This window comes from Cebus imitator, unplaced genomic scaffold (genome assembly GCF_001604975.1).
Source record: "Cebus imitator isolate Cc_AM_T3 unplaced genomic scaffold, Cebus_imitator-1.0 Scaffold314, whole genome shotgun sequence".
Lineage (NCBI taxonomy): Eukaryota > Metazoa > Chordata > Mammalia > Primates > Cebidae > Cebus > Cebus imitator.
The window spans coordinates 2,574,718-2,600,333 of record NW_016107629.1 but is presented as its reverse complement, the minus strand read 5'-3'; the positions used below and the strand labels follow the sequence as shown (position 1 = coordinate 2,600,333).

The window sequence follows — 25,616 nt, the reverse complement described above, 5'->3', positions numbered from 1 at the left end:
AGGACCTCCTCAACAAGAACTAACCACTGTTCAGGGAAGTAAGAGAGAACACAAACAAATGGAAAAACATTCCATGCTTATGGTTAGGAAGAGTCAATATCAGGAAAATGGCCATACTGCCCTAAGTAATTTATATATTCAGTGCTATCCTCATCAAGCTACCATTGACTTTCATCAAAGAATTAGAAAAAACTACTTTAAATTTTATGTGGAACCAAAAAAGAGCCCATATTGCCAAGGCAATCCTAAGCAAAAAGAACAAAGCTGGAAGCATCATGCTATGACTTCAAATTACACTACAAGGCTACAGTAAATAAAACAGAATGGTACTGTTTTATTACCAAAACAGATAAATAGAACAATGGAACAGAACAGAGGCTTCAGAAATAATGCCACACTTATAGAAGATTGATTTTTAAAGTAGAAAGATAGTATCTCATATAATAGTAAAAGACAGATGTACTGTGTTCTCTCTAGACAGATTTAATTTAGATTTTTGGTTTCACTGTTCTTGGAAATGTCTTCTTGATTTCATACTAAATGAGAAATCCTAGATGAAACTAATGGTTCTAAGATGTTAGTTAAAGGTCAATATACTGATTTCATTATTTTAAATTGTTTCCTACTACTTGCCTATAGAAATTTTATTTCTTAAAAAATAAATTAAGGAGATTTGATATAGGAAATTCTCTAGCATATATATTAAAGTATTTTCAATCTATAGGTCACTTGGGTAAAGGGGTATTAAAGGTAATGAAAGTAAATATACACTCCCAGAAACTACAGATTTTTCTGTGAGGGGAGAGTGTTTTAGGTACCAATTACCAACTAACATAATGTTTTATGAATGTTATAATGAAACTTGTTTTATATTTTTTCAAATACATTGTTTAAAATATTGTTCTTAGGAGTATTTAATAGAAAAAGGATAGAGATTATAAACAAGCAATTCATAGAGAAAATATTTCAAATATTCAATAATTTCATGAAAAGATACTTGACTTATTTACATAAATAAAATTTTTAAAACTATGAGCTGTTATTTTTCTTTTACCTCTCAGATTGACAAAAATTAAAGAATTTGCTAATGTCCAGTGTTGATGAGGGAGAAGAGAGGAGGAAATAGCATTGCTATTGATGGCAGCAGAAGTTAATGCAATTTAAAAAGAAAGTTTGGCAATATTTATCAAAAGAAAAGGACTTACACATGCATTTGGACCCAGCAGTTATGTTTCTAGCACTTTAGTGTATTCACATAAAACATGACAAGTTGTATGTACAAGGATGTTTATCATAACATTGTTTGAAACTGTATAAAACAGAATGAAAAGAGAGATGTATAGTTAAAGAGACTAATGAAATAATGGTAAGTAGAATACTCTTTAGTTATTAAAAAGAATGTTATGAATTTGTACCTACTGATAGGAAAGACGTGCAGAGTATATTAAGTGAAAAAAAATAAAGTTATAAGACAAAGTATGTACTGTGATCCCATTTGTGATAGAAAGAAGACAATAAATGCATATATGTTTGTTTATACATTGAAAACTTCCAGGAGGATGTACAAGGAGCAGTTAGCAGAATGTACATAAAGTATGTTACAGAAGTATGAGTTGGAATCTGGAGTAGGATAAGGAAGAGACTTTCATAGTTCTTTAAATTTGAAGCTTTAGCGTGAACCTACTATTACTTTATAATTAAAAGACTGTAGTTGTAAAAAAAACCAATGAGTGAAAAGTTTTTTTGAGGAATAGGATATTCATATGGCCTCTTGTGTTATGTATTAATTACAAAAGAAAAAAATGCACTTAAAATGGAGAGATTTGGCAGACACTACCTTAAATGATGGTCTTCAAATTTAGCGTCATCTAGTGGGAATGTCTGAGAAATTCAGATTTCCCATAATTAAAAAGTAATCCTTTGCAGACAAAGCACCTAAACAAATTTTAAAGGAACCCATTTTGTTTACATAATGCCAAGGGTTCACTTCATAGATTACTTCTGATTCATCATTTTAAACATTTTTAACACTCCTACTGTGTTTTCTTTGTGAAGAAGTGTCTTATTGAGACCATCCTGGTCAACATGGTGAAACCCCATCTCTACTAAAAATACAAAAAATTAGCTGGGCATGGTGGTGTGTGCCTGTAATCCCAGCTACTCAGGAGGCTGAGGCAGGAGAATTGCCTGAACCCAGGAGGCGGAGGTTGCCATGAGCCGAGATCGCGCCATTGCACTCCAGCCTGGGTAACATGAGTGAAACTCCGTCTCAAAAAAATAAATAAATAAAAATAAAAATAAAAGGAATGCTTTACAAATTTGTGTGCCATCCTTGAGTAAGGGTCATACTAATCTTTGTATCATTCCAATTTTAGTATATGTGCTGCTGAAGTGAGCACTAAGTGCCTTTTGAAATACGAATTTGGATTTATATTACTGTCTTGTTGACTTTGACTCTCAATTTATTCCAAACCTGGTGATCCACGTAATACCCACATTATAAAAATATATTTGTATTCAAAAGCTTATATTTATTAAAAGCTTATATTTATTTTTAAAATGAACAACTTGCGTTTTTCACATGGTAAGAAAGGTAACAGGGAAGTTCTAATTTCTTTTTCCACTTGGTTATCTTTTAGAAAGGGTAGATATTAATTTACAGGATTATTTCCACTGAACTTCTTTGTAAGCTGTTTGGAATACTGGATAGAGTTATTTGATTAAGGGTGTTTAATTTTTAAAATTTCATATTGGGTTAGTTTTCTAAAATATATGATCTGGTAATCCCTAAATTTTCAATACATTTAAAACTTACGTGAAGATTTAGGCTACTAAACAGTAAATCTGGAATATTACAGTTAATACAGATATTGAAATTTAAAATTCAGGATTTTTTTTAAGCATACAGCTTTTGATTGCTTGCATTTCTGCTCCCATGATACACATAAGGGTGCTGTAAGTCACACACCACCCCCAACTGACAAGGTTTTAAAGATATTTGCCTGCTTTTCTAAACTCAAGGAAGGTAAGAGTCAGGGATGGGATTTGAGTTGGAATAGTGAGGACCTGGGTAAAGGGATTAGAAGTTGAAACAACCGCCTAAGTAGAAGTAGGAGATAGGATATATTTAAATGATGATTAAAGAACTGACTTTGTTTGGTGGAGTATGGATTTAAAACTATATATTTAAAATGAATTTTATAACTTGCAAATAGGAAGAGAAGGTGGATTTTTAAATGTGTTTATTATTTTAAGGAGAGCTTAAAACTTTAGCTTTTTAGAAATTGGGTTGTTTTAGGAAACGAAATTTATTGATTATCTAAAGATTTGTTTGTTGAACGATTATAGTAAATTATTTAGATGAAACTTTCTGAAACGATACTGTCCTTTGGCCATTCTAAAGAGCATATTTTTAGATGATATATATTTTACAGTTTATCAGGCCTGGGTAACAAAGTGAGACTCTGTAAAAAAAAAAAAGAAAAAAAGCAATGATGTTCGTGATAACAGTGACAATGATAATAGTATTAATAACAGTAACAGCTACTAATTGTTTTTTAAAGTTTACTGTGTGCCTGAAGTTATCTGATTTAATCTTCAACACATTCTATGAGATAAGCACCAAAATCACCCTAGTTTTAGAGAGAAATGGAGGCTCAGTGACTAATCTAAGCCACCCATAATAAGTAAATGGTAGAGCAACCAAAATTCAGCCTAATTCTATTCTGATATATTAAAATGAAGAACTTGAAATGTAATTAAAAATTTTTTTCTTTAGCTTCTTCAGTACTTTTACACTGTAGCTATTTTGAGTAAATCTGAAGCTTTATGGACTCTATTAAATAATAACTACATCAATAAAAGTTTACATTTTAGTAGGTTAAATTACTCAAAATTTTTTTCCAGTACTGCTCTGACTCTTAAATTGTTACACTATATAATACCCCTTGAGGATATTCTTATTTAGTAAATGAGGACGCAGACATTCAGATTAATTGTTTGCCTAAGGTCTTATATCAAATCAGAAGCAAATCTAGAACAGGGACCTAGACACTTTTTGATTTTAGGTCACATACCTACTTTTATCTTGAAATCTTTCATGTCCATGTGTTGAGTGGTTAAAGCCGTGATATGAGATGACTGGGCCAGAAGGATCTTGCTGCATTTTTTTCTGAATTCTATTTGAGAAAATTAGGTCTCTGGAAGCTCTGTAGCTTGAAGGACAAGAGGAGATCCTTATAGTTGGTCTAATTTCTTTCTACTTTGAGGAATGATCAGAACTAGTCATTCCACATTTTTAAAAAAAGTATAGCTTTTTTTTAAACAGGATTTCAAAAAAATTTATACTATAATTATTTATATTACAACCTGTATAGAAAATCTTCCAACTAACTAGCCTAAATCTCTCATGCTGTTAGTTAAACTTGTTTTATTCTGTTTTCATAACAAGTGTAGGCATAGATGACTATCATACTTCCTACAAAAATTCTTCCTAACCTTACATAACAGCACCTTTTAACTGAGTGGTTGCATGTTTATTCCATAAATGCTAATAGCCTGCTGTGAGCCACTTTTGTACCAGTATGCCATGAAAGACAGGGTTCTCATCCGTTGTAGACCTAAGAATCCACTGGGGAGGTGAAACCTAGATATGAGAGAACAAGAATACTTCAAGGTTGTACCTCCACATTTAACATGCTATGAAAATGCGGGAAAGTAGGTATTGATAGAAGGAGGTTAAGAGGCTTGGGCCTCTGTTGGGCAGAAAACGTAACATTTACTTTTTTCTCTCTAATTGAGTCTGAGATTTATGTATGGCACAGTACATTGTTGCTATATTACTTAATGGACTTACAATTTGTTCTATTCAGTTGCTTATTTTTAAACTTTATAAGTGTAATCAGATTATATTTATAAAGTTTGATAGTACTTTTTGATAGTACTGATTAATTATTTTAATGATCTTATAGGCTATTTTAAGGAAGAATCAGGAAGCAAAGTGATACTGAAATAATAACTAATTTTAAGGAAGAATCAGGAAGCAAAGTGATACTGAAATAATAACTAATTAGTTTTCGTTCTGAAAATTGAGTGTTTCAGATTTTGTTACCAAAGAGCATCTTCTCAAGATTTTCTCCTTTGGCTAGTATTCTTATTTATATTTTTAAAGTTTACTTTTCATATAGTTCTCGGTCTACAACTATGTAACCAAAGGACAAATAGGGAGAAAATTTTAAAATCTTGGGCGATTCATTTTTATCTTTTAACTTGTTTTCTAAAAATTATACCACTCTTACACCTTTGCAATCCCCTTATGATATTCTTGCCTTTGGATTCACTTGTACTATAAAACATCCATTCTTGTTGCCATTTAGATAGTGTGTAAAATTAATAAATAAATTATATTGAATTAGAAAAAAGTTTGGGAAGATTTTTCATTTGTTAATTTTTCTTTTTAGTTGACAATAGTACATTTTCACAGGATATAGAGTGATATTTCAATACATGTATTCAATCCATTTATTGCTGAGTCATATGACAGTTCCACTTCTAAACTTTTGAGCAAACTCTGTATCACTTTTTATAATGGCTATTCTAATTTACATTTCCATCAATAGTGTGTAAGACTTCTCTTTTATTCACATCCTCATCAACATCTGTTACTTTTTGTCTTTTTCACAATAGCCATTCTAACTGGGGTGAGAGAGGTCTCATTGTGGTTTTCATTGCATTTCCCTGGTGCTTAGTGATGTTGAGCATTTACTTACTGGCCATTTGTATGCCTTCTTTTGAGAAATGTCTATTCAGATCCTTTGCACATTTTAAAATCTTATCTTTTTTTCTTTTTTTGCCATTGGGTTGTATGAGTTCCTTGTGTATTCTGAATATTTGTCTCTATCCATTTGTTGTTGAATGAGTCACTTGAAAATATTTTCTTCCATCCTGCAGGTTTTCTCTTTACTCTATTGATTGTTTCCTTTTCTGTGCAGAGCCTTTCGTTTGATATCGCCCATTTATCTATTTTTCCCGTTCTTGCCTGTGCTTTTTCAAATGCTTTTTCTGCATCTATTGAGATGATCATATGGTTTATGGTTTTTGTCCTTTAGTCTGTTGATGTATCAGATTTATTTATTTGTGATTTTGAATCATCCTTGCCTCTCTGGGATAAATCCCACCTGATTGTGGTGTGTTATATTTTTGATGTACTACTGTTGGATTTGGTTTGCTAGCATTTTGTTTAGAATTTTTGCATCTTTATTGATCTGGAATATTGGTCTGTCATTTTCTTTATTGGTTGTGCTCTTGTCCGGTTTTCGTATCAGGATAATGCTGGCCTCATAGAATGAGTTGGGAAGAATTTCTTCCTACTGCTGGAGCTAGTGGAGTTACTGGTGGTGGCAGCAGCCTGAGGTGGGTGGCTAGCACATGTGTTGGCTCTGTTTGTCCTGGGGCAGCTCCTTGCTGTGCTAGATTGCCTGTTTCCCAGGGTGTAGGGCTCTGTGTGGGCTCAGGTGCCGGGGTCATGGCTGCACTCCTGGGTCCATCTGGTGTTGCAGTGTTACCACTGAGTGGATGTGGTTGGATGTTGGCAAAGCCCCAAGGGTGTGGAGATCAGGGGCTGCTGGGCTCCAGGGGAGGATATATCCTGGTGGTGGCTTTACTCTCCAAGTCACGTTTTTCATTTTGATTTAAAAAATATTCTTAATAAAGTTGAGGTAAGTCAAACACTCATGAAACTTATTGCTCAAAGAGACTTTATAAATAGCTTCAGTCTCTCTTTTCAGGCCAGCAAAATACCATTACTTTGAGGACAACTGAGGACTAGAAATACTGATTAGTGGTGCCTGGCTCAATTAGTTCTTTTGGTAAAAAAGGTGGGAGTTAATGAAGGCTCTCAGTGGTGGTGGTAGCAGTGGAAATGGAAAGTTGGTATTGGATGCGTAACATATTTAGAGGTTACACATACTGTGTGAGGAAATCAGAAGTAATAAACCCTTTGGGAGGCAGAGGTGGGCAGATCACCTGAGGTCAGGAGTTCAAGACCAGCCTGGCCAACATGGTGAAACCCCATCTCTACTACAAATACAAAAATTAGCCAGGCATGATGGTCATGCCTATAATCCCAGCTACTAGGGAGGCTGAGGCAGAAGAATTGCTTGAACCTGGGAGTGGAGGTTACAGTGAGCCGGTATCATGCCACTGTACTCCCACCTGGGGGACACAGCCAGACTCTGTCTCAAAAAAAAAAAAAATAATAATAAACCCTAGAGAATGAATGAAACTTTAATTGAAAAAGACATGAGGAAGAGGACTTGGTTTAGAGAAGTTGCTGAGTTTGATTTCATTAAGCATGTTGAATTTGAACATCTATGTGGAAAGATTAAAGAGGCATTAGAGATACCTATGGAGCCCAGAGACAGGTTAGTCCACACAATATATTCCTCAACAATAATGAAATCAAGAAAATAAAAAAGTTTTGCTGTTGTTTTACTTAACATAGCATATAACAGCCCCTGTCGTATAATGGGTGCTCAATAAAGGAATGAGAATTTGTGAGAATAGGTTAGATCTTTGCCAATGAAATAACAAGTGAGAAAACAAGATGGGAAAAGGTTAAGGACAGCACCTTGAGAAATGCTCACATTTTAGAGGACAGGAGGCAGAGAAAGGGCTAAGGACAGAGAGGGGAAAACCAGCATGATAATGTTAATAGAGGATAAAATACAAGAGAGGATCAAGGGAAGAGGCTTGAAGAAAAGAAAAACATGAAGATCAAGCAAAAGCCATAATTTTGGGCAGTTCAATTGGTCCCTTTGAGTGAGTAGTTTTGGTAAAAGAAGAACAATGGAAGTTTATTAGAGGCAGTGAGTATGTGTATTTTTTTTTTTTTTTTTGAAGAGGCTTGAAGATAACGAAAGGATAAAGAGAATATTAAGAGGCATCAGGGGACTGTAGATTTTCTGAAAGTATGAAGATATTTGTGGAAGAGAAGTGATTTGGAAATGCAAGTAAGAAATGATATAGTTGATGGAAGAAGGTTTTGGAGAATGTGGGAGCGGATGCTGCTAAGCTCAAAGTAGAAAGGTCTAGTCTTGGAGGTGTGGGAGGAGCGATACTTTGTCAAAGATAGAAGTCATAGTAGAATAGAAAGATGCAGACACAGAGGGACTATGAAATGAAGTGGAGGAGAGTTGTAAAAATCTCAATTCATGTGACTTTCATCATAGTAAGGTACTGGGCAGGGTCATTTCAAAGAGGTGAAGGAAGACATTGGAAGCTTGGCTTGGCAATAACTTTTAAAAGAAGTAAGGGAAATGATGTTTAAATAGTAGGGAGGGTTCAGCTGAAGTTAAACAATGTGAATTTGTGGTAGCCTCTCCTTATGTCTCATCACAGATTAATCTAGATTGTCATAGAGCTAATGGGAGGAGCAAATGCCCCATCTCTAGAACATTTTTATTGTCTTCCTCAACTCATCCCGTGAATTAAGTACTTTTTACAACAGTGCTCTTAAGAACAAACTCATATTTTATTTGGGTTTCAGAAATCAGGCAAGAAATAGGATAGTCCTCTTACTCTCTTTCCTTTTCCCCTTAGTCCTGGAGAGGAAATTATAGCTTTTTGAGTAAACAACATATTGTGGACCTTTTCACAGGTAAAGATGAAGCTATATCATTATTTTTAATATCTGTATAGAAGTCAATCATATTGATTTATCACAATTTTTTGCCAGTCCTCCACAGATTGGCCTTTGGGGTTTTTTGGTTCATTTGTAATTATTAAACAGTGTTTTGATGGCAGTGTTTTATTTCCTTTAGATAAATTTATTGAAGTAGGATTTCTGGGCTAATCAACATAGCCATTTACATTTTTTATATATCTTTCTAAATTATTCTCCATAAGCTTATTTTGCACTCAGACTAACCATGAATGAGAGTTCTGGTTTCATCTTAACCTTACTGACACTGGATATAATCATTTTTTTTAAATTTTTGCCAATTTGAAAGTCTAAAAATATCATGTTTTACCTTTAGTTCTCTATTAACCAGTGAAGTTGAATATTTATTTTTATGGTGCTAATTTGCATTTTATAGGGGTATTATTAAAGTTCTTAATCTATAAAAATTCAATTTATGGTAAATATATTTATGTGGTCTTTATTGTATATGTTACAAACATATCTTCCAAGTTTTCAGTCTTTCAGTTTGAGATATTTTTTGCTGTATAACAAATTTGAATGTAGTCATATCTATTAAACTTTTCCTTAACAGTATATGCCTTTCAGTTATTAGAAAGATTTTCCTCAATTCAAGATTATTTTCAAAAGTAACTTATATGATTATCCAGTAATTATATGGTTTTACTTTTATCATTACATTTTAAAATTCATTTGGATTTCTTTTCCAAATTTCTAATTTCTACTGATTTGAAGTGAACTTTTTTTATTTTTTAAAATGTTTAATAATTTTTATTAACTAGTTTCCTTATATATAAAAGGTAATACATGTAATGATATCAAAAAATTTTTTTTTCAAACAGTGCAAGAGGGTTATATCAAATCACTCTCACTGTTTACTTTTATTTACAAGAATTTCTTGTTCATACGTTAAATTTCTAGAGAAGCTAGCATACCTTCTTAAATTCTGTTTTATTGGTTTGCCTATCTGGTCATGTTTCCTTCTATTCCTAAATTAAAGTTACCCCTAATTGCTTTTCCTGGCAATTTGTCTAATGGATTATTAAAGGAAAGTTAGAGTATTTAAAAGCCACTGTCAGAAACTGGATCTTTGCCTAATTGGTTTTTCTTACATTAAGATTTTTTAGGGGAAAGAAACAGCTTTGGTAAATGTTTTTGTAAGTAAGATTTTTAAAACCCAGTAAATTTGCAGGTAAAACAAATGAAAAGAGAGGCTTAAACTAAGTTTGTTATATCTTGAAAACAATTTAGCAAACAGGAAGTATCACAGTTCTTAATTAAGTCACATGAGGATAATAGTACAATTAATGCGTTAGGTTGATTTAAAAGACTAGTGAACCTTTTCTCTTTTCAGATATTTTTAGGCAGGTGGTTAGTTCCATTGCTACTTGGTTCTAGAGATTTCACTGGGTTAACGATGATTTGAAAAACAATGTTGATTTGGGGAAATGTGATTGTAGTTCTCTCTAGAAGACTTTGAGGTAGATTGCACTGCTGTATGACCATATATACTCTGTTGAATTGAATATTTTTTGTGTATAGAAATGTTTTGTGTGTTTTTGGATTTCATTTCTCTACATAGATACATAGCAAATTCCTACGCCTAGTAAAATCAGACTCTCTGAGATTACTAATGACCTCTAATTGTGATTAGTTAGTGACTTTTTTTAGTTCTTCATCTACTCATTTTCTCTCAATTTAAGGACAGGCTAAAATTTTAGCCATGCCATTTTCAAATTATATAACCTGTCTTCCAATAAATTGGGTAAAATACTGTGTACCTCAGAGAACTGTCATAGGGTTAAATTAAATAATTTACTTGGAAGCACCTGATATGTATCAGTTATAAACCTGTAGTGCCTACCATGTTTCCACTCAGTAAATAGACCAAACTGTCTCTAGCATCTAGTAGCAACTTTTTTAGTTTTATTTCAATAATTATACATTCTCTTTTCTGTACTTCTCACTAGCTCCTCTTCATCATCATTTAAACATGCCCAAGTTTTTGAATCATTAAAAAAAAAAAGAACTGCTGTCTCTCACACTGTCCCCAACCAAGTTCCTGCAGCAGCCATCTCCCTTTTCCTCCTCATGGCCAATTATTTTGTAAAATGTTGCTCAATTTAGGATTGTCTGATGTTTCCTTATGATTTGATTGATATGATGTGTTTTTGGCAAGAATAAGTGATGTGCCCATCTCAGGGTATTGTATTAGAAGTCTGGTATGTGAAATTGATATAGCTCATTACTGGTCACATTAACTTTGATCACTTGGTTTATTAAGGTGGTATCTGCTACGTTTATCCAGTGTTGTGTTATTTTTCACTTTGTCATTTTAAGATATTTTGTGAGGAGATACTTTGAGTGTATACAAATATCCTGTTTCTCATCATACACTTACCCACTAATTTTACCATCCACTTTGGATTCTTGCCTACAAGTTATTACTATGGTGATTGTCAAATCACTGATTTTCTATTTCTATCATTCTTTAGTAGCAGAGATTCTTAAATTGAGGTCTCTGCTCTGTACATATACCTGTATGCTTTGACTGTGGAGAAAATGTGCAGCATTGACCAGATTTTCAAAAGATCATTAAATGGTATTAACTTTTTCTATCTATCCCTACTTTCTTAGTTTTGTGGTCATAGCACTGCCATTAGAGTAGATGAAAAGAAAACTTTGTGTATTTGGCTTCTGTTTTTGATCTCTCTACATAGCTTATTCTGAATTCCTTTGAAAAGATCTAGTGCGCAGTAGACCACAATACACCCACCTGAGGTGAATGAGAGCGGAACTGCAGTGTTGGTTGTTGTCCTATGTTGTCAAGACTTTGTTTTTTGTGGCCCATAGGTGGTGAACCATTACATTTTGATCTGTACATTTCTAGTTTTACCTTAAAGAATGCGTGTTTTTATCCCTATAGAGTTTCAAAGAAGTCAAATACGGTATTTAGTTTGTCTTATAAGGAAGATTACTAAAAATTTTAGAATTTTAAATATAATATTACCATAGGTTTTGATAACAATTATTTTTTTTTGTTCTAAGCTATGCTTTCTTGAAGTAAATATATTTTTGTAAACAAAATCTTAATTGAAACCTTAACTGAAACATGAATTTTTATAAGAAGTAGTTGTATTTTGACTTTTAATATCCCAGAAGCTATTTCTATGGCTTTGTCCTTTATACAGCTAGCAAAAATGAGATTCTTATTTTTCTGTTCTTTAGGAACTACTAAGTCACTTCTACCCATGCCTTTTTTTTTTTTTTTTTTAATCTTCTAGAACAAGATGGCTACTTTGGTAGAAGAGAATTAAAATATTGCAATAATGATATGTTTGAAGGATGATTTGTGAATTAATCTTATTAAAATGGATAATTATCTTAAGTTTAATGTGGCTTTCATAAAGTTTATCATTTTACAACATTACATACACACTTGAAATAAACTAAGCTATACTATACAGTGCAAAATTCAGTAGTTTATTAAAAGAGGATGGTATGCAAGCTTGATTAAGCAATGCCTGTTTTCTTTTCTATACTTGGAAAATCAGTACATTGCTACTCCAGAAATTTATTTGCATATTAAGTCTTAAAAATATAGAGATATGTTTTCTCCTCATCAAACATTTAGATCTTTTTGGGGGTAATTACTATAGGGAAAATTAAATTTTAAGCAAGGGGTCAGTATAAGTAAAGACACAGAGATTTTTCTGGTAAAGCAGTATGGTGTGTGTATGTGTAGCAGGAGATAATCAGTTTATTGTCACAGAAATACCACATGCGAGGCAACTAATGTCAGGAGATGGTGTTGGAGAGGTAGGTGAATGCTACATTGTGACAGGCTAATATGCCAAATTAAAGAGCTTGGACCGCTGGGAGGAGATCTGAGAGGTAAGGAGAGCCTGAACTAGGGAAGGGCTAAAAAGGGTTGAGTTCAAGAAATATCAAGAGTTCTGGCATGGGTGAATGGTGCTCACACCCCAGATAGAAAATAAAGAAGAGAGAGCAAGGTTTGGAGATCATAGAATATTTTTAGTGTTGTACAAGGGATCTGAGGTGTAATGTTGTCAGCATCGAACATCAACTAAAACTGAATTTATTTTGATGATGACTCACGTTTACAAATGTTAGAGTCTCCAAGCCTTCTTACCTAGCTTTTTTGATCCTCATCAGATGCTTGTGGGATAGTTAGGACAGATTGCTATCTTCGTTTTTCTTTTCCAGTTGCGGAATCTGTCCTCTTTTTAAATTATGTTCCCTGTTCATAAATAGCTGTTAGTTTTGTTGTTGTTGTTGTTGTTGGGTATATATTCTAAAATGTCAAGGCTGAAAGGAACTTCAGAAATCCTCCTTTTCATTTTCTTTATTTTAAAAATGAATAACGTGCCCAAAGAGGTAAAGTCACTTTCCTAAGACCATATAGGCAGAAAAAGCAAAACAAGATCTGAAACTCAGCTTTATTGATTCCTGGTCCCTGTAACAAGAACTGCAATTTAAATTTGGATTACAAGTAATATGAGGCCAGGCTCTGCTACTTCAGTATTCTCATTTTTCTTTTATGTTTCTTGGAAATAGTGTGCAGTTCGCGCAGCCACAGAAGGCAGAACTCTCATTCTGGAAGGTTTGGAAAAGGCAGAGAGGAATGTTTTGCCAGTTTTGAACAACTTGCTGGAAAACAGAGAGATGCAGCTTGAAGATGGACGCTTCCTGATGTCTGCTGATCGTTATGACAAACTTCTTCAAGTAAGAGAAGAAAAATCCTGCTGCTTTGTCTTTGCTGTCAAGCTGTGGGCAGTGCCATTTTGTTGTATGAGACATGGTCCTATTGGAACCAGGACAGATATTCAGATGGCCCTTATCTTGAGTAAATTGCTAAAGTCATGAGTTTATAGTTTGACAAGGCTCTTCTGTTTGTAGACCTTGTCAGAAGATCTCCCAGATTTTTACTGTCTTTTTTTGGACAGTCTAATAACAATTCTTTTTCTCATTTTTTTCTATTTTTTCTTCTTCTCTTTCTTCCTTTTTTCCCCATCTCCCTTTTGTGTCCCCTTTCTTTTTTTTTTCTCTTAACAACTATTTACTAAAAGGCTAATGACTTCTAGATAGTGCTAGTCACTAGGGATACAAAGTTGAAGAAAGTCCAGTTCTTAGCTTCAGGAAGCTCAAGGTCCTGTAAGTATTGACAGAAATGAATAAAATATTTAAAGGTTATCCTGTTCTGATGACCCAAGCCACCAGCATTACATGCTGGGGTTGCTGTAGGAACCTCCTAACTGCACTCCCTGTTTCCATTCTTGTTCCCTGACACTGTTCTCAATGCAGCAGTCAGTGATCGCCTTACATTTGGGGACATTCGTATGCTCTAACCCTGATAGCTTCTTGAGTAAAGTTCAAAGTTTTTACCATGCAATGCAGCACCCTTTGTTGTCTGCTTCCCTCTACTAGAATAAAAGTTTCATAAGGGCAGGGATTTTTGTCACTGATATTATCTCAAGTTCCTAGAACAATGCCTGACACATGGTAGATGCTCAATAACTATTTGTCAAATGAATGAATAAGTGCCATAGAATGATTAAATGCTGTGATAAACATGCATATAAAGAGGGCAACAACTAGGGAATGTGAGGACTCTTCAAAGGCTTGGGAGATAGGGTCATATAATGCCACAAATGACAAGAAAACACTTAGCCCTTGTTCATCCAGCTCAAGCTGTACCATGCTGGGTCTCTCTGTGGCTAACCTAGCCTTCTGTGACTGACTGCTCTGCTTATACATTCTAGGACCCAGAGTCTCTCTCATACCTGTTCTGTAGAGATACATATATGCTAATCTTACTATCCCAAGTTGGTTGCAAATTGGTCAGGAGCAGGATCTGTGTCTCATACTTCTTGATCTTGCTCCCAGGGTGCTAATACAAGTCCAGAACACGCTAGGCCCTAAATAATGAATGTTGACACCAGAGGGTCTGATTGAACTAATGCTGCATGGCTGGCAGGGCCAGAAGCAGTCTGTTTCTTTACTGTTTGTGGGAGTTTCTAGATGGTACTTTCTTGTGAAGTATAGTCATTTTCCTCTGGATCTATTCAGGGAGCATCTCGTTCTAATTTAATCAGAAGGAGATAATCAAGGATTTAATCAAGTAGAAAAAGTTGAATTCATTTATTCATATTGTAAATTTACCAAAATGAAAGCTTTTTAATTTATTTTTAAAAGCTTAAATGTATAAGCATTTTCTCTTTAGATGCTTTCTAATTACAAAATAACTACTTGCCACTAGCGATTATATTAGTGTTCACCATTTTTAGTAAATAATTTGGAAAAAAGGTACTCAGAATATGGAATCTTTTTTTTTTAAAGTATAGGAGTTACTTCACAACAAAAAGTTTGATATATTCTTTATTCTTATAGTAGAGTTCTATGCAGTTACTGAACATATTACTTTGAATAGGAATTCAGGATATGTGAGTCAAAAGAAGTTTGGTGGCAGGCGTGGTGGCTAACACCTGTAACCCCAGCACTTTGGGAGGCCAAGGTGGGCAGATCACCCGAGGTCAGGATCATTCATTCATATAAAAAGGAGATTGTCTATACTGGATTCTGGTGATAGTTAAATGAGAAAAATCCATGGAATGTGCTCACCACATAGTAAATTTCCAAAACATGTTAGTTATTACTAGTAATATGCCTTACTAGAAATACCCATAAACATAATTATTTAAGGTCCACAGGTAACCACAGCTCTGCATGTGATCTGCCCCGCAGGGACTACCTTTCTTACAACCTCTAGTCATGTATTTTCCTTACCCCTTGACTCTTTTCCTCTGTATTACTGACTAAGGCTTGGAGATCTAACCCAAGTGCCCTTTATTACTTGTGTGTTAACTACTTCCATTCAAACACCCTGGTCTTCATGTTGTGAGCCTGCCCTGACATCCTGAATTGATTTCACTGTGCTGCCTTCCTTGACAGTTTGGTTTTGGGAGTGTTCTCAAATACAGTTTTCTCAACAGTCAAGTCCTAAGTTCTTTGACTTAGCCACCCTTATAGTTGTGATTTGTATCATTTATGCTACAGCTTCTGGATCTCTTATAGGATCATACCAAAAAAGAGTTGGATTCTTGGAAAATTGTCCGAGTTAGTGAAAATTTCCGAGTGATTGCCTTGGGCTTGCCAGTGCCAAGGTATTCTGGAAATCCATTAGACCCCCCTCTTCGTTCTCGATTTCAAGCCAGGGATATTTATTATTTACCCTTCAAGGTAAGTATGACCAAGAATAATTTATTTGTTAAATAATTTTTCTATTTATAACAAGAAATTCAATTCTATAAAAATGTTACTGCATTTTTAAATGTTCTCCTCAGTAGGTCATGGAAAGATATGAGAAAAAAGAGTAAAGAAAATCTCTGCAAACTAGGAAGAAAACTTATTATGGCATTATTTGAAGGCTTTTTTTTAAAAAAAATAAAAAAGGCTGGCTTTTCTTTTAGAAAATGAAATGATTTTTTGCTATTAAATATTTAGTGTTTACTTAATTAAAAGGTTGGATTATGTCTATAAAATGTTTGCATTTAATCTGTTACATTTCTTGTTAATTAATTTAATATGTTTCTATATTACTTTAGGACCAACTTAAGTTGTTATATTCAATTGGAGCCAATGTTTCTGCTGAGAAGTAAGTATATTTTTATAAATATCTGGACACTGAACATTGAACTTGTTTTGCCCATTGATTGATTGATTGATTGATTCATTCATTCATTCAACAACTAGAATCTTATAAGAATTTTTTAGTATTAGGAGGTTTGATGATAAAATTAATAAGATATCTTTGGCAAGAAACTCAAAATCGAATTGAGTTAAAAGATACATGAATAGCTTTAGTTAACATGGCATAGTAAGTGCTATAATTTCAAAATATTGGGGTTATTCGTTGAGACTTTATAAGGGCTTAACAAAGCATTGGTGTTTGAAATGGGTCCTAAGTAATGAGTAATTTTTTCCAGAGAATGGAATCAAGGAAATGAAACAGAGCAATTTTTTTTTTAAAGTATGGAATATGAGAGTTTATGCCTTGTTCTTAGGGCCACACACACAAAAGAAACTCTTGGAGGCTAGAGTTTAGGTTTGGGATTATGCAATGTGAGAGATGAGGCTGGCAGGGTGGATTTGGACCAGGTGTTGAAAAACCTCAAATATTGTGCTGGATTTAGGAATATATCTGCATCTAATCAGCTTCTGGGTTTTAAGTAGGATATTATGATGTAGAGCCATTGTTCCTTAAGAATTAATATTAGGGATCATCTTTTTAGTTTAATTAAATTGGCTCATACTTTATATTTAACACTTATACATTTTATATTTTAAAACTATTAACATTTAATATCATTTTTCCTCTAGAGTTTCTCAGCTCTTGTCCTTTGCCACAACTCTGTGTTCCCAAGAATCTTCTACTCTTGGACTTCCAGATTTTCCTTTAGATAGTTTAGCAGCTGCAGTTCAAATCTTGGTATGTATAAAATAAATTAATGGCTGGCATACCCAAATGTGTTAAAAAATTTGAAAGTTAATCATTAGGGATTAATAACTTCCAGTTTGCTTTGTCATACTCTTCTATAAATTATGTAAGGCCTGAGATTAATTTGTTGTATAGTGTACTAAACCGTACAGAGACCAAGGACATGTTCTGAGCCCCTAAAGAGCTTTCAGCTTTGGAGTAGGAGGAAGGCATGCAGCCTCAACAAAAGTCCTACAGAGGGAAGGGAGGCTTTAGCCTGATCAAGTAAGAGGTGCGCTGCAGTGTGAGTTAGGCCTTAGAGCTGTCTCTACCTGAGTTAGGGGAGCTGGGGTTTTCACACTGCTCTAGTTTCCATCAGTCACTGTGTCATGGTTGTCTGAGGGGACACAAATTCCTAGACACTAACTGCTCTCCCAGCATGTGTACAAGGGTGGCTCCAAGAGCCAAGGACAGTCTTCTTAAAAAGACCTATAGCTGTTGGCTTTTGGAAGAGAAAGCTAGGAGGCACACAGAGCAAATACAAACAGATCTGAGGGGACCTGATAGAGTATATACATTGTCCACTGCAGTTTCATAAAGGGCATGGCAGTCATGTCTGGAGTGACAGAAAGGCCTTCCAGGCAAGAAGTCAAAGCACAGGCAAATGTGTTCAATCACAAAAGGGCCTAGTATCTTTGGAGAATGAGAATAAGTTGTATCCCTAAAGCAAATGTGAGTCGTAGTGGGAGAAGTTAGAACACTATTGTGAAATGTTTTGCATGATGAATGAAGATTCCTGGATTTTATGAAGTGGAAAAAGTAGCTTATCAGACATTATTAAGTAGGTGGGTATGAGGTGACCAGACTTATGTTGGAGGAAGACATCTTTGTTAACAGTTGGGGAATGACAAGAAGCTTTTGTAATACTCAGTGAGACCCTATGGAGGAGGACACCATCCAAGATAGTGGGGTTACTATCTTAGGCAAGAGACTTATTTTTTTTTTTTTTTTTTTTTTGAGACGGAGTTTCACTCATGTTACCCAGGCTGGAGTGCAATGGCGCGATCTCGGCTCACCGCAACCTCCGCCNGGGTTTCACCATGTTGACCAGGATGGTCTCGATCTCTTGACCTCGTGATCCACCCGCCTCGGCCTCCCAAAGTGCTGGGATTACAGGCTTGAGCCACCGCGCCCGGCCTGGCAAGAGACTTATTTTTAAACTTTAATGTATATATGTATATGTGTATGTTTCTTGTGTGTCAGGGAGCTAGGTATTGACATTGTTCTATATATCCAGAACAGAATTTCTCCTCCGGTTTGTCAAATCTTATACTTTTATCAAATCTTTTTGTTTTTGCTTAGAACATTTTATTTGGAAAATTCTCAAATGTAAAAAAAAAGTTGAAAAATAGTTAAACATTCATAATCCTTTCACCTACAATCACCCATTATTAATATATTGCCACATTTGTTTGTATGTGCTTTCTTCTTTCTTCTTTTTTTTTTTACTTTCTTCTTATCTGCCTTCCTGCCTGCCTTTCTTCCTGTCTTTTCCTACCTTCATTTCTCCTTCTCCTGTCTTCTTTTTTTTTTTTTTTTTTCCATGAACCATTTGGAAGTAAATTGCAGTCAGTACTTCAGTATGTGTATTAGTCTGTCCTCCCATTGCTAAGAAGAAATACCTGAGACTGAGTAATTTATAAAGGAAAGAGGTTTAATTGACTCACAGTTCCACAAGGCTGGGGAGGCCTCAGGAAACTTACAATCATGGTAGAAGGGGAAATGAACACATCCTTCTTCACATGGTGACAGGAGAGAAACGTACAGAGTGAAGGAGGGGAAAAGCCCCTTATAAAGCCATCAGATCTCACGAGAACTGACTATCATGAGAACAGCATGGAAGTTAACCACCCCCATGATTCAGTTATCTCCTACCAGTTCCCTCCCACAACACATGGGGATTATTGGAGCTACAATTCAAGATGATATTTGGGTGGGGACACAGCCAAACCATATCAGTATGTAACTTCTAAGAATTAGCACATTCTTCTACATAACCAGAACAACATTATCACACTCCATATCATGTTAACAGTAATCTATAATGTCATCTAATAGATAGTTCATATTGAAATTTCACTAATCTTTCTTTTTAATAGTCTCTTTTAAAGTGGAGTGAACAGAATTGACAGTGTAAATAATATGGGGGAGGATTTGAGGATAATAAACACTTTCTAATTTTACAGTTATAACTGGGAAGCTAAATGAATGTGGATGAGATTAACTTAGATTAGGAATAGAAGGGGATCAGTTACTTTGGGATGAATAAGGTAGAAACATGTATTCTGTTTCAAATGGGGGTCTGTGGGATATTCATATAGTCACATATAATGAACAATTGAGGTTCAGGTTTAGAGCTCAAGAAAAAGTCAGGACCAGACATAGAAGTGTGGGAGCCATCAACAGATAGAAGACAGATGAAAGATGTGAGTGGGTAAGCCTACCCAGGGAAAGGGCAAGGAATAAGAAGAGAAAATAATGAATATTTGCTTTTGTAAACTTAAAGAAAATACCAGACACCTATTGGATACTTTTATAAGTCAATTTTAATGTCATATGTATAATTCAGATGTTTTCTGTGATTATTTTGAATTTTTCTTATTCATATATATTTTTGCTCCTACATAGGATTCCTTTCCTATGATGTCAATTAAACATGCAATCCAGTGGCTTTATCCATACAGTATTTTGCTAGGTCATGAAGGGAAGATGGCTGTGGAAGGTGTTTTAAAGGTGAGTATCTGCTTCCCTTTCTTTCCTTTCTTTTCCCATTTTCCCTTCTCTTGCCTTTTCCCATCTTCCCCTCATTTCTTTCCCCGCTTCTCCTATTTTTCTCTCCCCATCGGTATTTCTTCGCCTTCCCTTCCCTTCTTTTCTAGGCATGGAAGCATCAGCATTCCAACAACAAAAAAGCTGTGATAAATAGTCCAGCAAGCACAGAGGGGGTGGTATGGATGGGAGATTGGTTATGCTGAGCAAATAAGCAAATGGATCGAGCAAATGAATGAATATATTTAGAATACTAAGAGCTATGCTTCTCCTTGTTGGATAAGGGATTTATAACCATGGAAAGGGGGAAGGCAAGAAAAACCTCTAAGGTATTAGATTGGAATTGGAGTTATCATTAAGAAACGTGGGCTTTTTTTAAAACAATATATATGAACAGATAGATATAGAGATAGTATGTATATATGTATACATACATGTATTTTCTAGCTGTTTCCTGAGAGAGCCTAAAATCTATGATGCTCTAGTAGCAGTGATCACACCAAGTACCAGGACATTGGTTTCTAAATATTGTGCTTTCTAAAAGGATCAGATCAGGGAATGTACAAGATGGGCCCGGACCATCTTTTTGTGCCAGAGTGTAGGAAATGTTCAACAAATGATGTTGATATGTCAACATGATGGAGTTCCCGGCTTGAAGTGGCTGAAATCTGGGACAATTTGAGCATTAAAAGAAATTATGATGATAATTGATTTTAGCCTATTGCATAAAACTGGAAGCCATGAGTCCACACTGATATAAATGAATAAAAAATATGGAGAAGGGAATTCTCTTTTAAAGCATAAAATGCCTACTTGTGAATCTAGAAGGAATTATATAAATAGAAAAAACACCATTTGGCAACCATCAGAGTGGCAGTTAATTTAGACAGGAGTCATCAAAGGATGATAAAGGTGGCGGGTAGAGCTGCTATGAGGCACAAGATATTGGCAGAATCTCTGAATATCTCCCTTCAAAATACTCCGTTGACTACAAAACAAGAAAATGGTATTTATTTATTTACTTTTAAATCAGCCCTGCAGAAACAGGGCCTCAAAAAATTGGATTAAGACTCAGAATTGTTATTCTTCACAGAAATCTTAAGTAAAAGTCAAAAGATTTATATGATTTGAAGAGAAACCAGAGTATAGAAAGTGGTATTTTTACAGTAAACTTCAAGTTGACTGGGTAAGACAAATTGACATTGTATGCCTCTCAAATTCCCCATTTCTGGGGAATTTTTGTTGAAAGTTCATGATATATGTTTGGCCATGAAGAAATACTGTAGAATTCAAGGTTGAGGGCCATTGTACAGAAGGTAAGCCTCTATTTTTTAAAACTGTTCAGACATGAAAAACAGGAAAAAACATAGAAATGTTCCAGGCTAAAGGAGGCTGAAAAGATTGGATAGCTAAATGCATCATATGTTCCTGCATTAAATTCTGGACCATTAGAAACAAGTGAGAATGTTGGTGCTTTGGTAAAACTTGAATAGGGTCTGTGGATTAGATAATAGTGTTATATTAAGTGGATTTCCTCATTTGGAGGCTTATGTAGTGATTACATTGGTCATAGTTCTTGTTTTTAGGAAATATCAACTTGAGTGTTTAGGGATATAGGGGCATCATATCTGCAGCTTGCTCTCAAATTGTTTAGATAAAGATCACTGATAAAGTAGGCAGGGGGAATAGGAGGGAGAGGAAATGTGTTAAAATATTAACCATTGAGGAACCTGGGTGAAGGTTATTGACTTGAAAAGCAAGCATTTTAAAAAAACTATGGGAATTGCTATAGAGTTTGTCGTAAGTGGTTTATAATGGATGGGGCATGATTTTCTTTCAAAATATGTGTGGCATAATTTCCTCATTAAATAGTTAACGGTGGTATTTTCCGAAAGGCCAATCACACTCTAAAATGCCTTATAACTATATTTTTAAAGTGTTGACCATTGGCAGAGACTTATTGACTCACCAAAATTAATTTCTCCTTATGAAAGATGGTTTTGTTTTTTTTACGTGGGTTGGTTCAAGGTGCAGATTTCTAAGAAATAGAATGTGACCATTAAACTGTGTACCTTTCTATTAGAACCTTTATTTTCTGGAGACCAGGATTTCACAACTTTAAGCATAGGAAATGATATTTCTGTTTCCCTTATCCTCAAATCTACAGAGTCTCTGGGATACAGAACACCCTCTATGTATCTATTAAGAATGAGACGACCTAAGAAGAGTGGAACATTGAATTCTAGTTACATAAGTGGGATTTTTTTCAGATCAGTTAGACAAAGAAACAGTATTTTCTTTGACTGCTTAAGTCAATAGTAATAACAATAAAATAAAAATAAACAGCTGTTCCTAATAGATAATGAGAAGAGAGGTGTAGGGACAGAATCTAAAAGAAAAGCAAGAGGGGGGCCGGGCGCGGTGGCTCAAGCCTGTAATCCCAGCACTTTGGGAGGCCGAGGCGGGTGGATCACAAGGTCAAGAGATCGAGACCATCCTGGTCAACATGGTGAAACCCCGTCTCTACTAAAAATACAAAAAATTAGCTGGGCATGGTGGCGCGTGCCTGTAATCCCAGCTACTCAGGAGGCTGAGGCAGGAGAATTGCCTGAACCCAGGAGGCGGAGGTCGCGGTGAGCCGAGATCGCGCCATTGCACTCCAGCCTGGGTAACAAGAGCGAAACTCCGTCTCAAAAAAAAAAAAAAAGAAAAGCAAGAGGAAAATAATGGTCAATAAAGAGACAAAGGAGAGTAAAGAGATAGCAGAGAATGGAAGCACTGAAGTAACCAATGATGAAAGAGAAGAAAGGGGTGTGTGTGTGTGCATGTGTTTGTGTGTGTGCATGTGTGTGTGTGTGTGTGTATGAGAGAGAGAAAGGAAGAGTAGGAGGAGAAGGAGGAGGAGGAACAGCGGCCAAAAGAGTAGGAAGGTGGATATTAAGAACCATTTGGAAATGGGGAGATTAATAGGCTCAAGGAGTCAGGAAATTACTATCTTCGGACAATATAGTTCACTTAAAGGTTTATTCCACGTGCTGGGGAAAAAGAGAACTGGAACTTATCTTTGATTTAATCAACGTCTTAGCTAAATTGGCCATTGGTCATTGAAGTAGAGTATCTAGTGTTTAAGAGCAAAGGCTGACTCTAGAGGAACTTTAATGCTCCTCAGCACCATGCACAGTGCCTTGGGAACAAGGGCATATACTCAGGGAGGAAGAAACTCATGGGAAATTCTGATAAAATGAAGCAATGTAAAGTTTTTCTGAAAAAAACTGAGAGAAGATATTCAGTGTCTAGAAAAATCAGTTACAAACAAAGGTCTTTATCTTTCCAAAAAAACCACTTTGATGTGTTTTTGGTCTGTAATTTCAAAACTAGCCATACAAATTTATTATAAAGTTATAGAATATCTTTAAAGAGTTGAATTTTCTGAAGAAAGTAGCTAGTGTTGCTTCAATTTCTGTTTTTTTATTTTAACCATAATTAAGGGGAACATAGAAAAATGATTGAGTTTATATTAGAACAGAAATGATTTCAAATTTGATTGTAGAGTTTTTTAAAAAGGAAAAAGGGTTTGGTATTAATTAGATAAGAGGAGAAAGAGTAGCCTGTCTTCTCACCTTAATTATGTGAAGAGCTAGTTAATGGACAATTCTAACTCAGTAAACTATCAAGTGGGAGGGCTTAAGTTCATTTGTCTGATCTTAACGAAGTAAGATCTTTTTGTAAGATCATTACACAGTGATTTATACAACCAGATTAGCATCTTAAATATCTTAAGAGTAGAAGAGTCTATTTATTGATAAAATTCTTTGTGAACTCTTCTGGGAAGTCTATGTGGCCTATTTGTTATTGCAAGTTTCTACATTTTCCTCAAAGCATTTTTTTAAGCTAATATTTATAGATGGGTGAAATGTTATATGTGCTCAAATAGTTTTGAATTAGAAGAGGTAAAAATTAAGAAAATATTGTTGAATTTGAAAAAAATGTTAAGAAATAGAAGTATGTATTATAATGGTAAATTAAGATGGTATTTATATACATACACACACACAAACACACACACATACACACACAACTTTTCCATGATAAATGATAATTATCTTATCTCCTAGATTATCATATAAATTAATTGTAGTTGCATTTGAATTAGATATCCATTTGAATCTTAGTGTAATTCATTAATTAGACTGTATTTTTAAGGAAAAATTATTAGTCAATGAAATGCAATCAGCTAGAATTCATAGTACCTTTCTTCTTTCTGAACAAATTATAAAAATGGCTGGAATGACTTTCATTCCCCAGATGGTGCTCATCATGTAATGTTCCTACTCTAAAAACATGTTTCTGTAGTCATGAAATAACTTCTAGCTTTTAGTTAAGGATGTCTTAAAGAAAACCCTTTCATTCTGAATCTTTCTTATAGTTTAGTAACAAATACATCCAGGCTTCTAGTAATATGTCTTGGCTCTGTCTCTACTTGATTAAGACTGCATCATAACAATGGTTACAGTGGTAAGTTCCCTTGGTGATTTAGAAAGGATATACTGCCACTTATCCATTGATAATGTAATCTGAGCCATAGTTTTTAAATAAGAAACTTGGATCTTACATTTAGTATTTTCATTTAGTTCAACAAACATTAATTGAACATTCATTATTTGGCAAATGTTATACATATGGAAATCTAGTGATACAGAAGTGGATGCAATCTTATTTCAGTTCCTGAGGAACATACAATATAAATGTCTGAGGAGCATCAGATATTTCAATAAATGACTCTTAATATCGTGGTGTTTTTTTCTTGCGGTCTAGCATAATGATGGCTAGCTCTGGTCAAAGAAGTAATGACCTGAAGTAGGCCAGTGAAATAGGAATTAAATGCATATGAGAAATGTTTCAGAGGTAGGATGATAGATGTTACTAACTGATGAAATATGAGGTATGAGGTGGGTTGAGGGAGCTATGAGAGAAAGTAAGAAATCAAATCCTACCTTGGACAACTGAATAGAGTTGCTGTTAATTAATATGAGAAAGTAGGGAAAATGAGCACATTTGTGGTGGGGGCTAAATAATTCCATACACTAGGACCCTTTTGAATTTGAGGTTTTTCAGGTGGTTTTATCTAGCAGACTTGAAAATGTGGATCTGGTTCTAGAGGTATTTTGATATTAAAGATAAATACTTGGAACCCATTAATGTTTGGCTGTTAGTTGAATTCATGGGGATGGATGTAACAGCCTAAGGAGGGCAAGTATGAGAGGAAAAGTCTGTCTACGGACTGAACATTTCAAGATTGGATAGTGGGGAAAGAACCTTCAAATTAGGCAGAGGAAGTGTAGTTAGAGATAAATAGAATGGCAGAGAGTATTTTTAGGGAGTATTGGGAACAACTGTTTAAAGAAGAAAGTAATAGCAGCAGTTTCAAATGCAGCAAAGATGTCTTGTTGAATGAAGGCTTGCAATATTCACTCAAAAAAGATCATTCATTCCATCCATCCTTCCATCCAATTGATTAGCCAGGCACTGTTATGCTGGAGATGTGCACAAAACAGAACTTTCTACCTTCATGGAACTTATTTTTTAGTGAAG

The 25,616-nt window shown here is 34.8% G+C and overlaps 1 protein-coding gene and 2 non-coding genes across 7 annotated transcripts in view; 1 reads left to right on the top strand and 2 right to left on the bottom strand.

Annotated features, from left to right (window-relative positions):
• Positions 1-25,616, top strand: part of VWA8 (von Willebrand factor A domain containing 8) — a 386,591-nt gene that overhangs the window by 53,237 nt on the left and 307,738 nt on the right. For all 5 annotated transcript variants that reach the window (XM_037729667.1, XM_017503777.2, XM_017503778.2 and 2 more), the window contains 5 exons: positions 13,277-13,444; positions 15,794-15,958; positions 16,324-16,373; positions 17,099-17,207; positions 19,884-19,988. In XM_037729667.1, coding sequence (XP_037585595.1) covers positions 13,277-13,444; positions 15,794-15,958; positions 16,324-16,373; positions 17,099-17,207; positions 19,884-19,988 — 597 coding nt within the window. The remainder of the gene's footprint in view (positions 1-13,276; positions 13,445-15,793; positions 15,959-16,323; positions 16,374-17,098; positions 17,208-19,883; positions 19,989-25,616) is intronic.
• LOC119467648 lies at positions 2,296-2,399 on the bottom strand. Its single transcript, XR_005196195.1, has one exon. It is a non-coding gene; the product is annotated as a U6 spliceosomal RNA (small nuclear RNA).
• On the bottom strand, positions 21,056-21,171 carry LOC119467647. Its single transcript, XR_005196194.1, has one exon. It is a non-coding gene; the product is annotated as a U5 spliceosomal RNA (small nuclear RNA).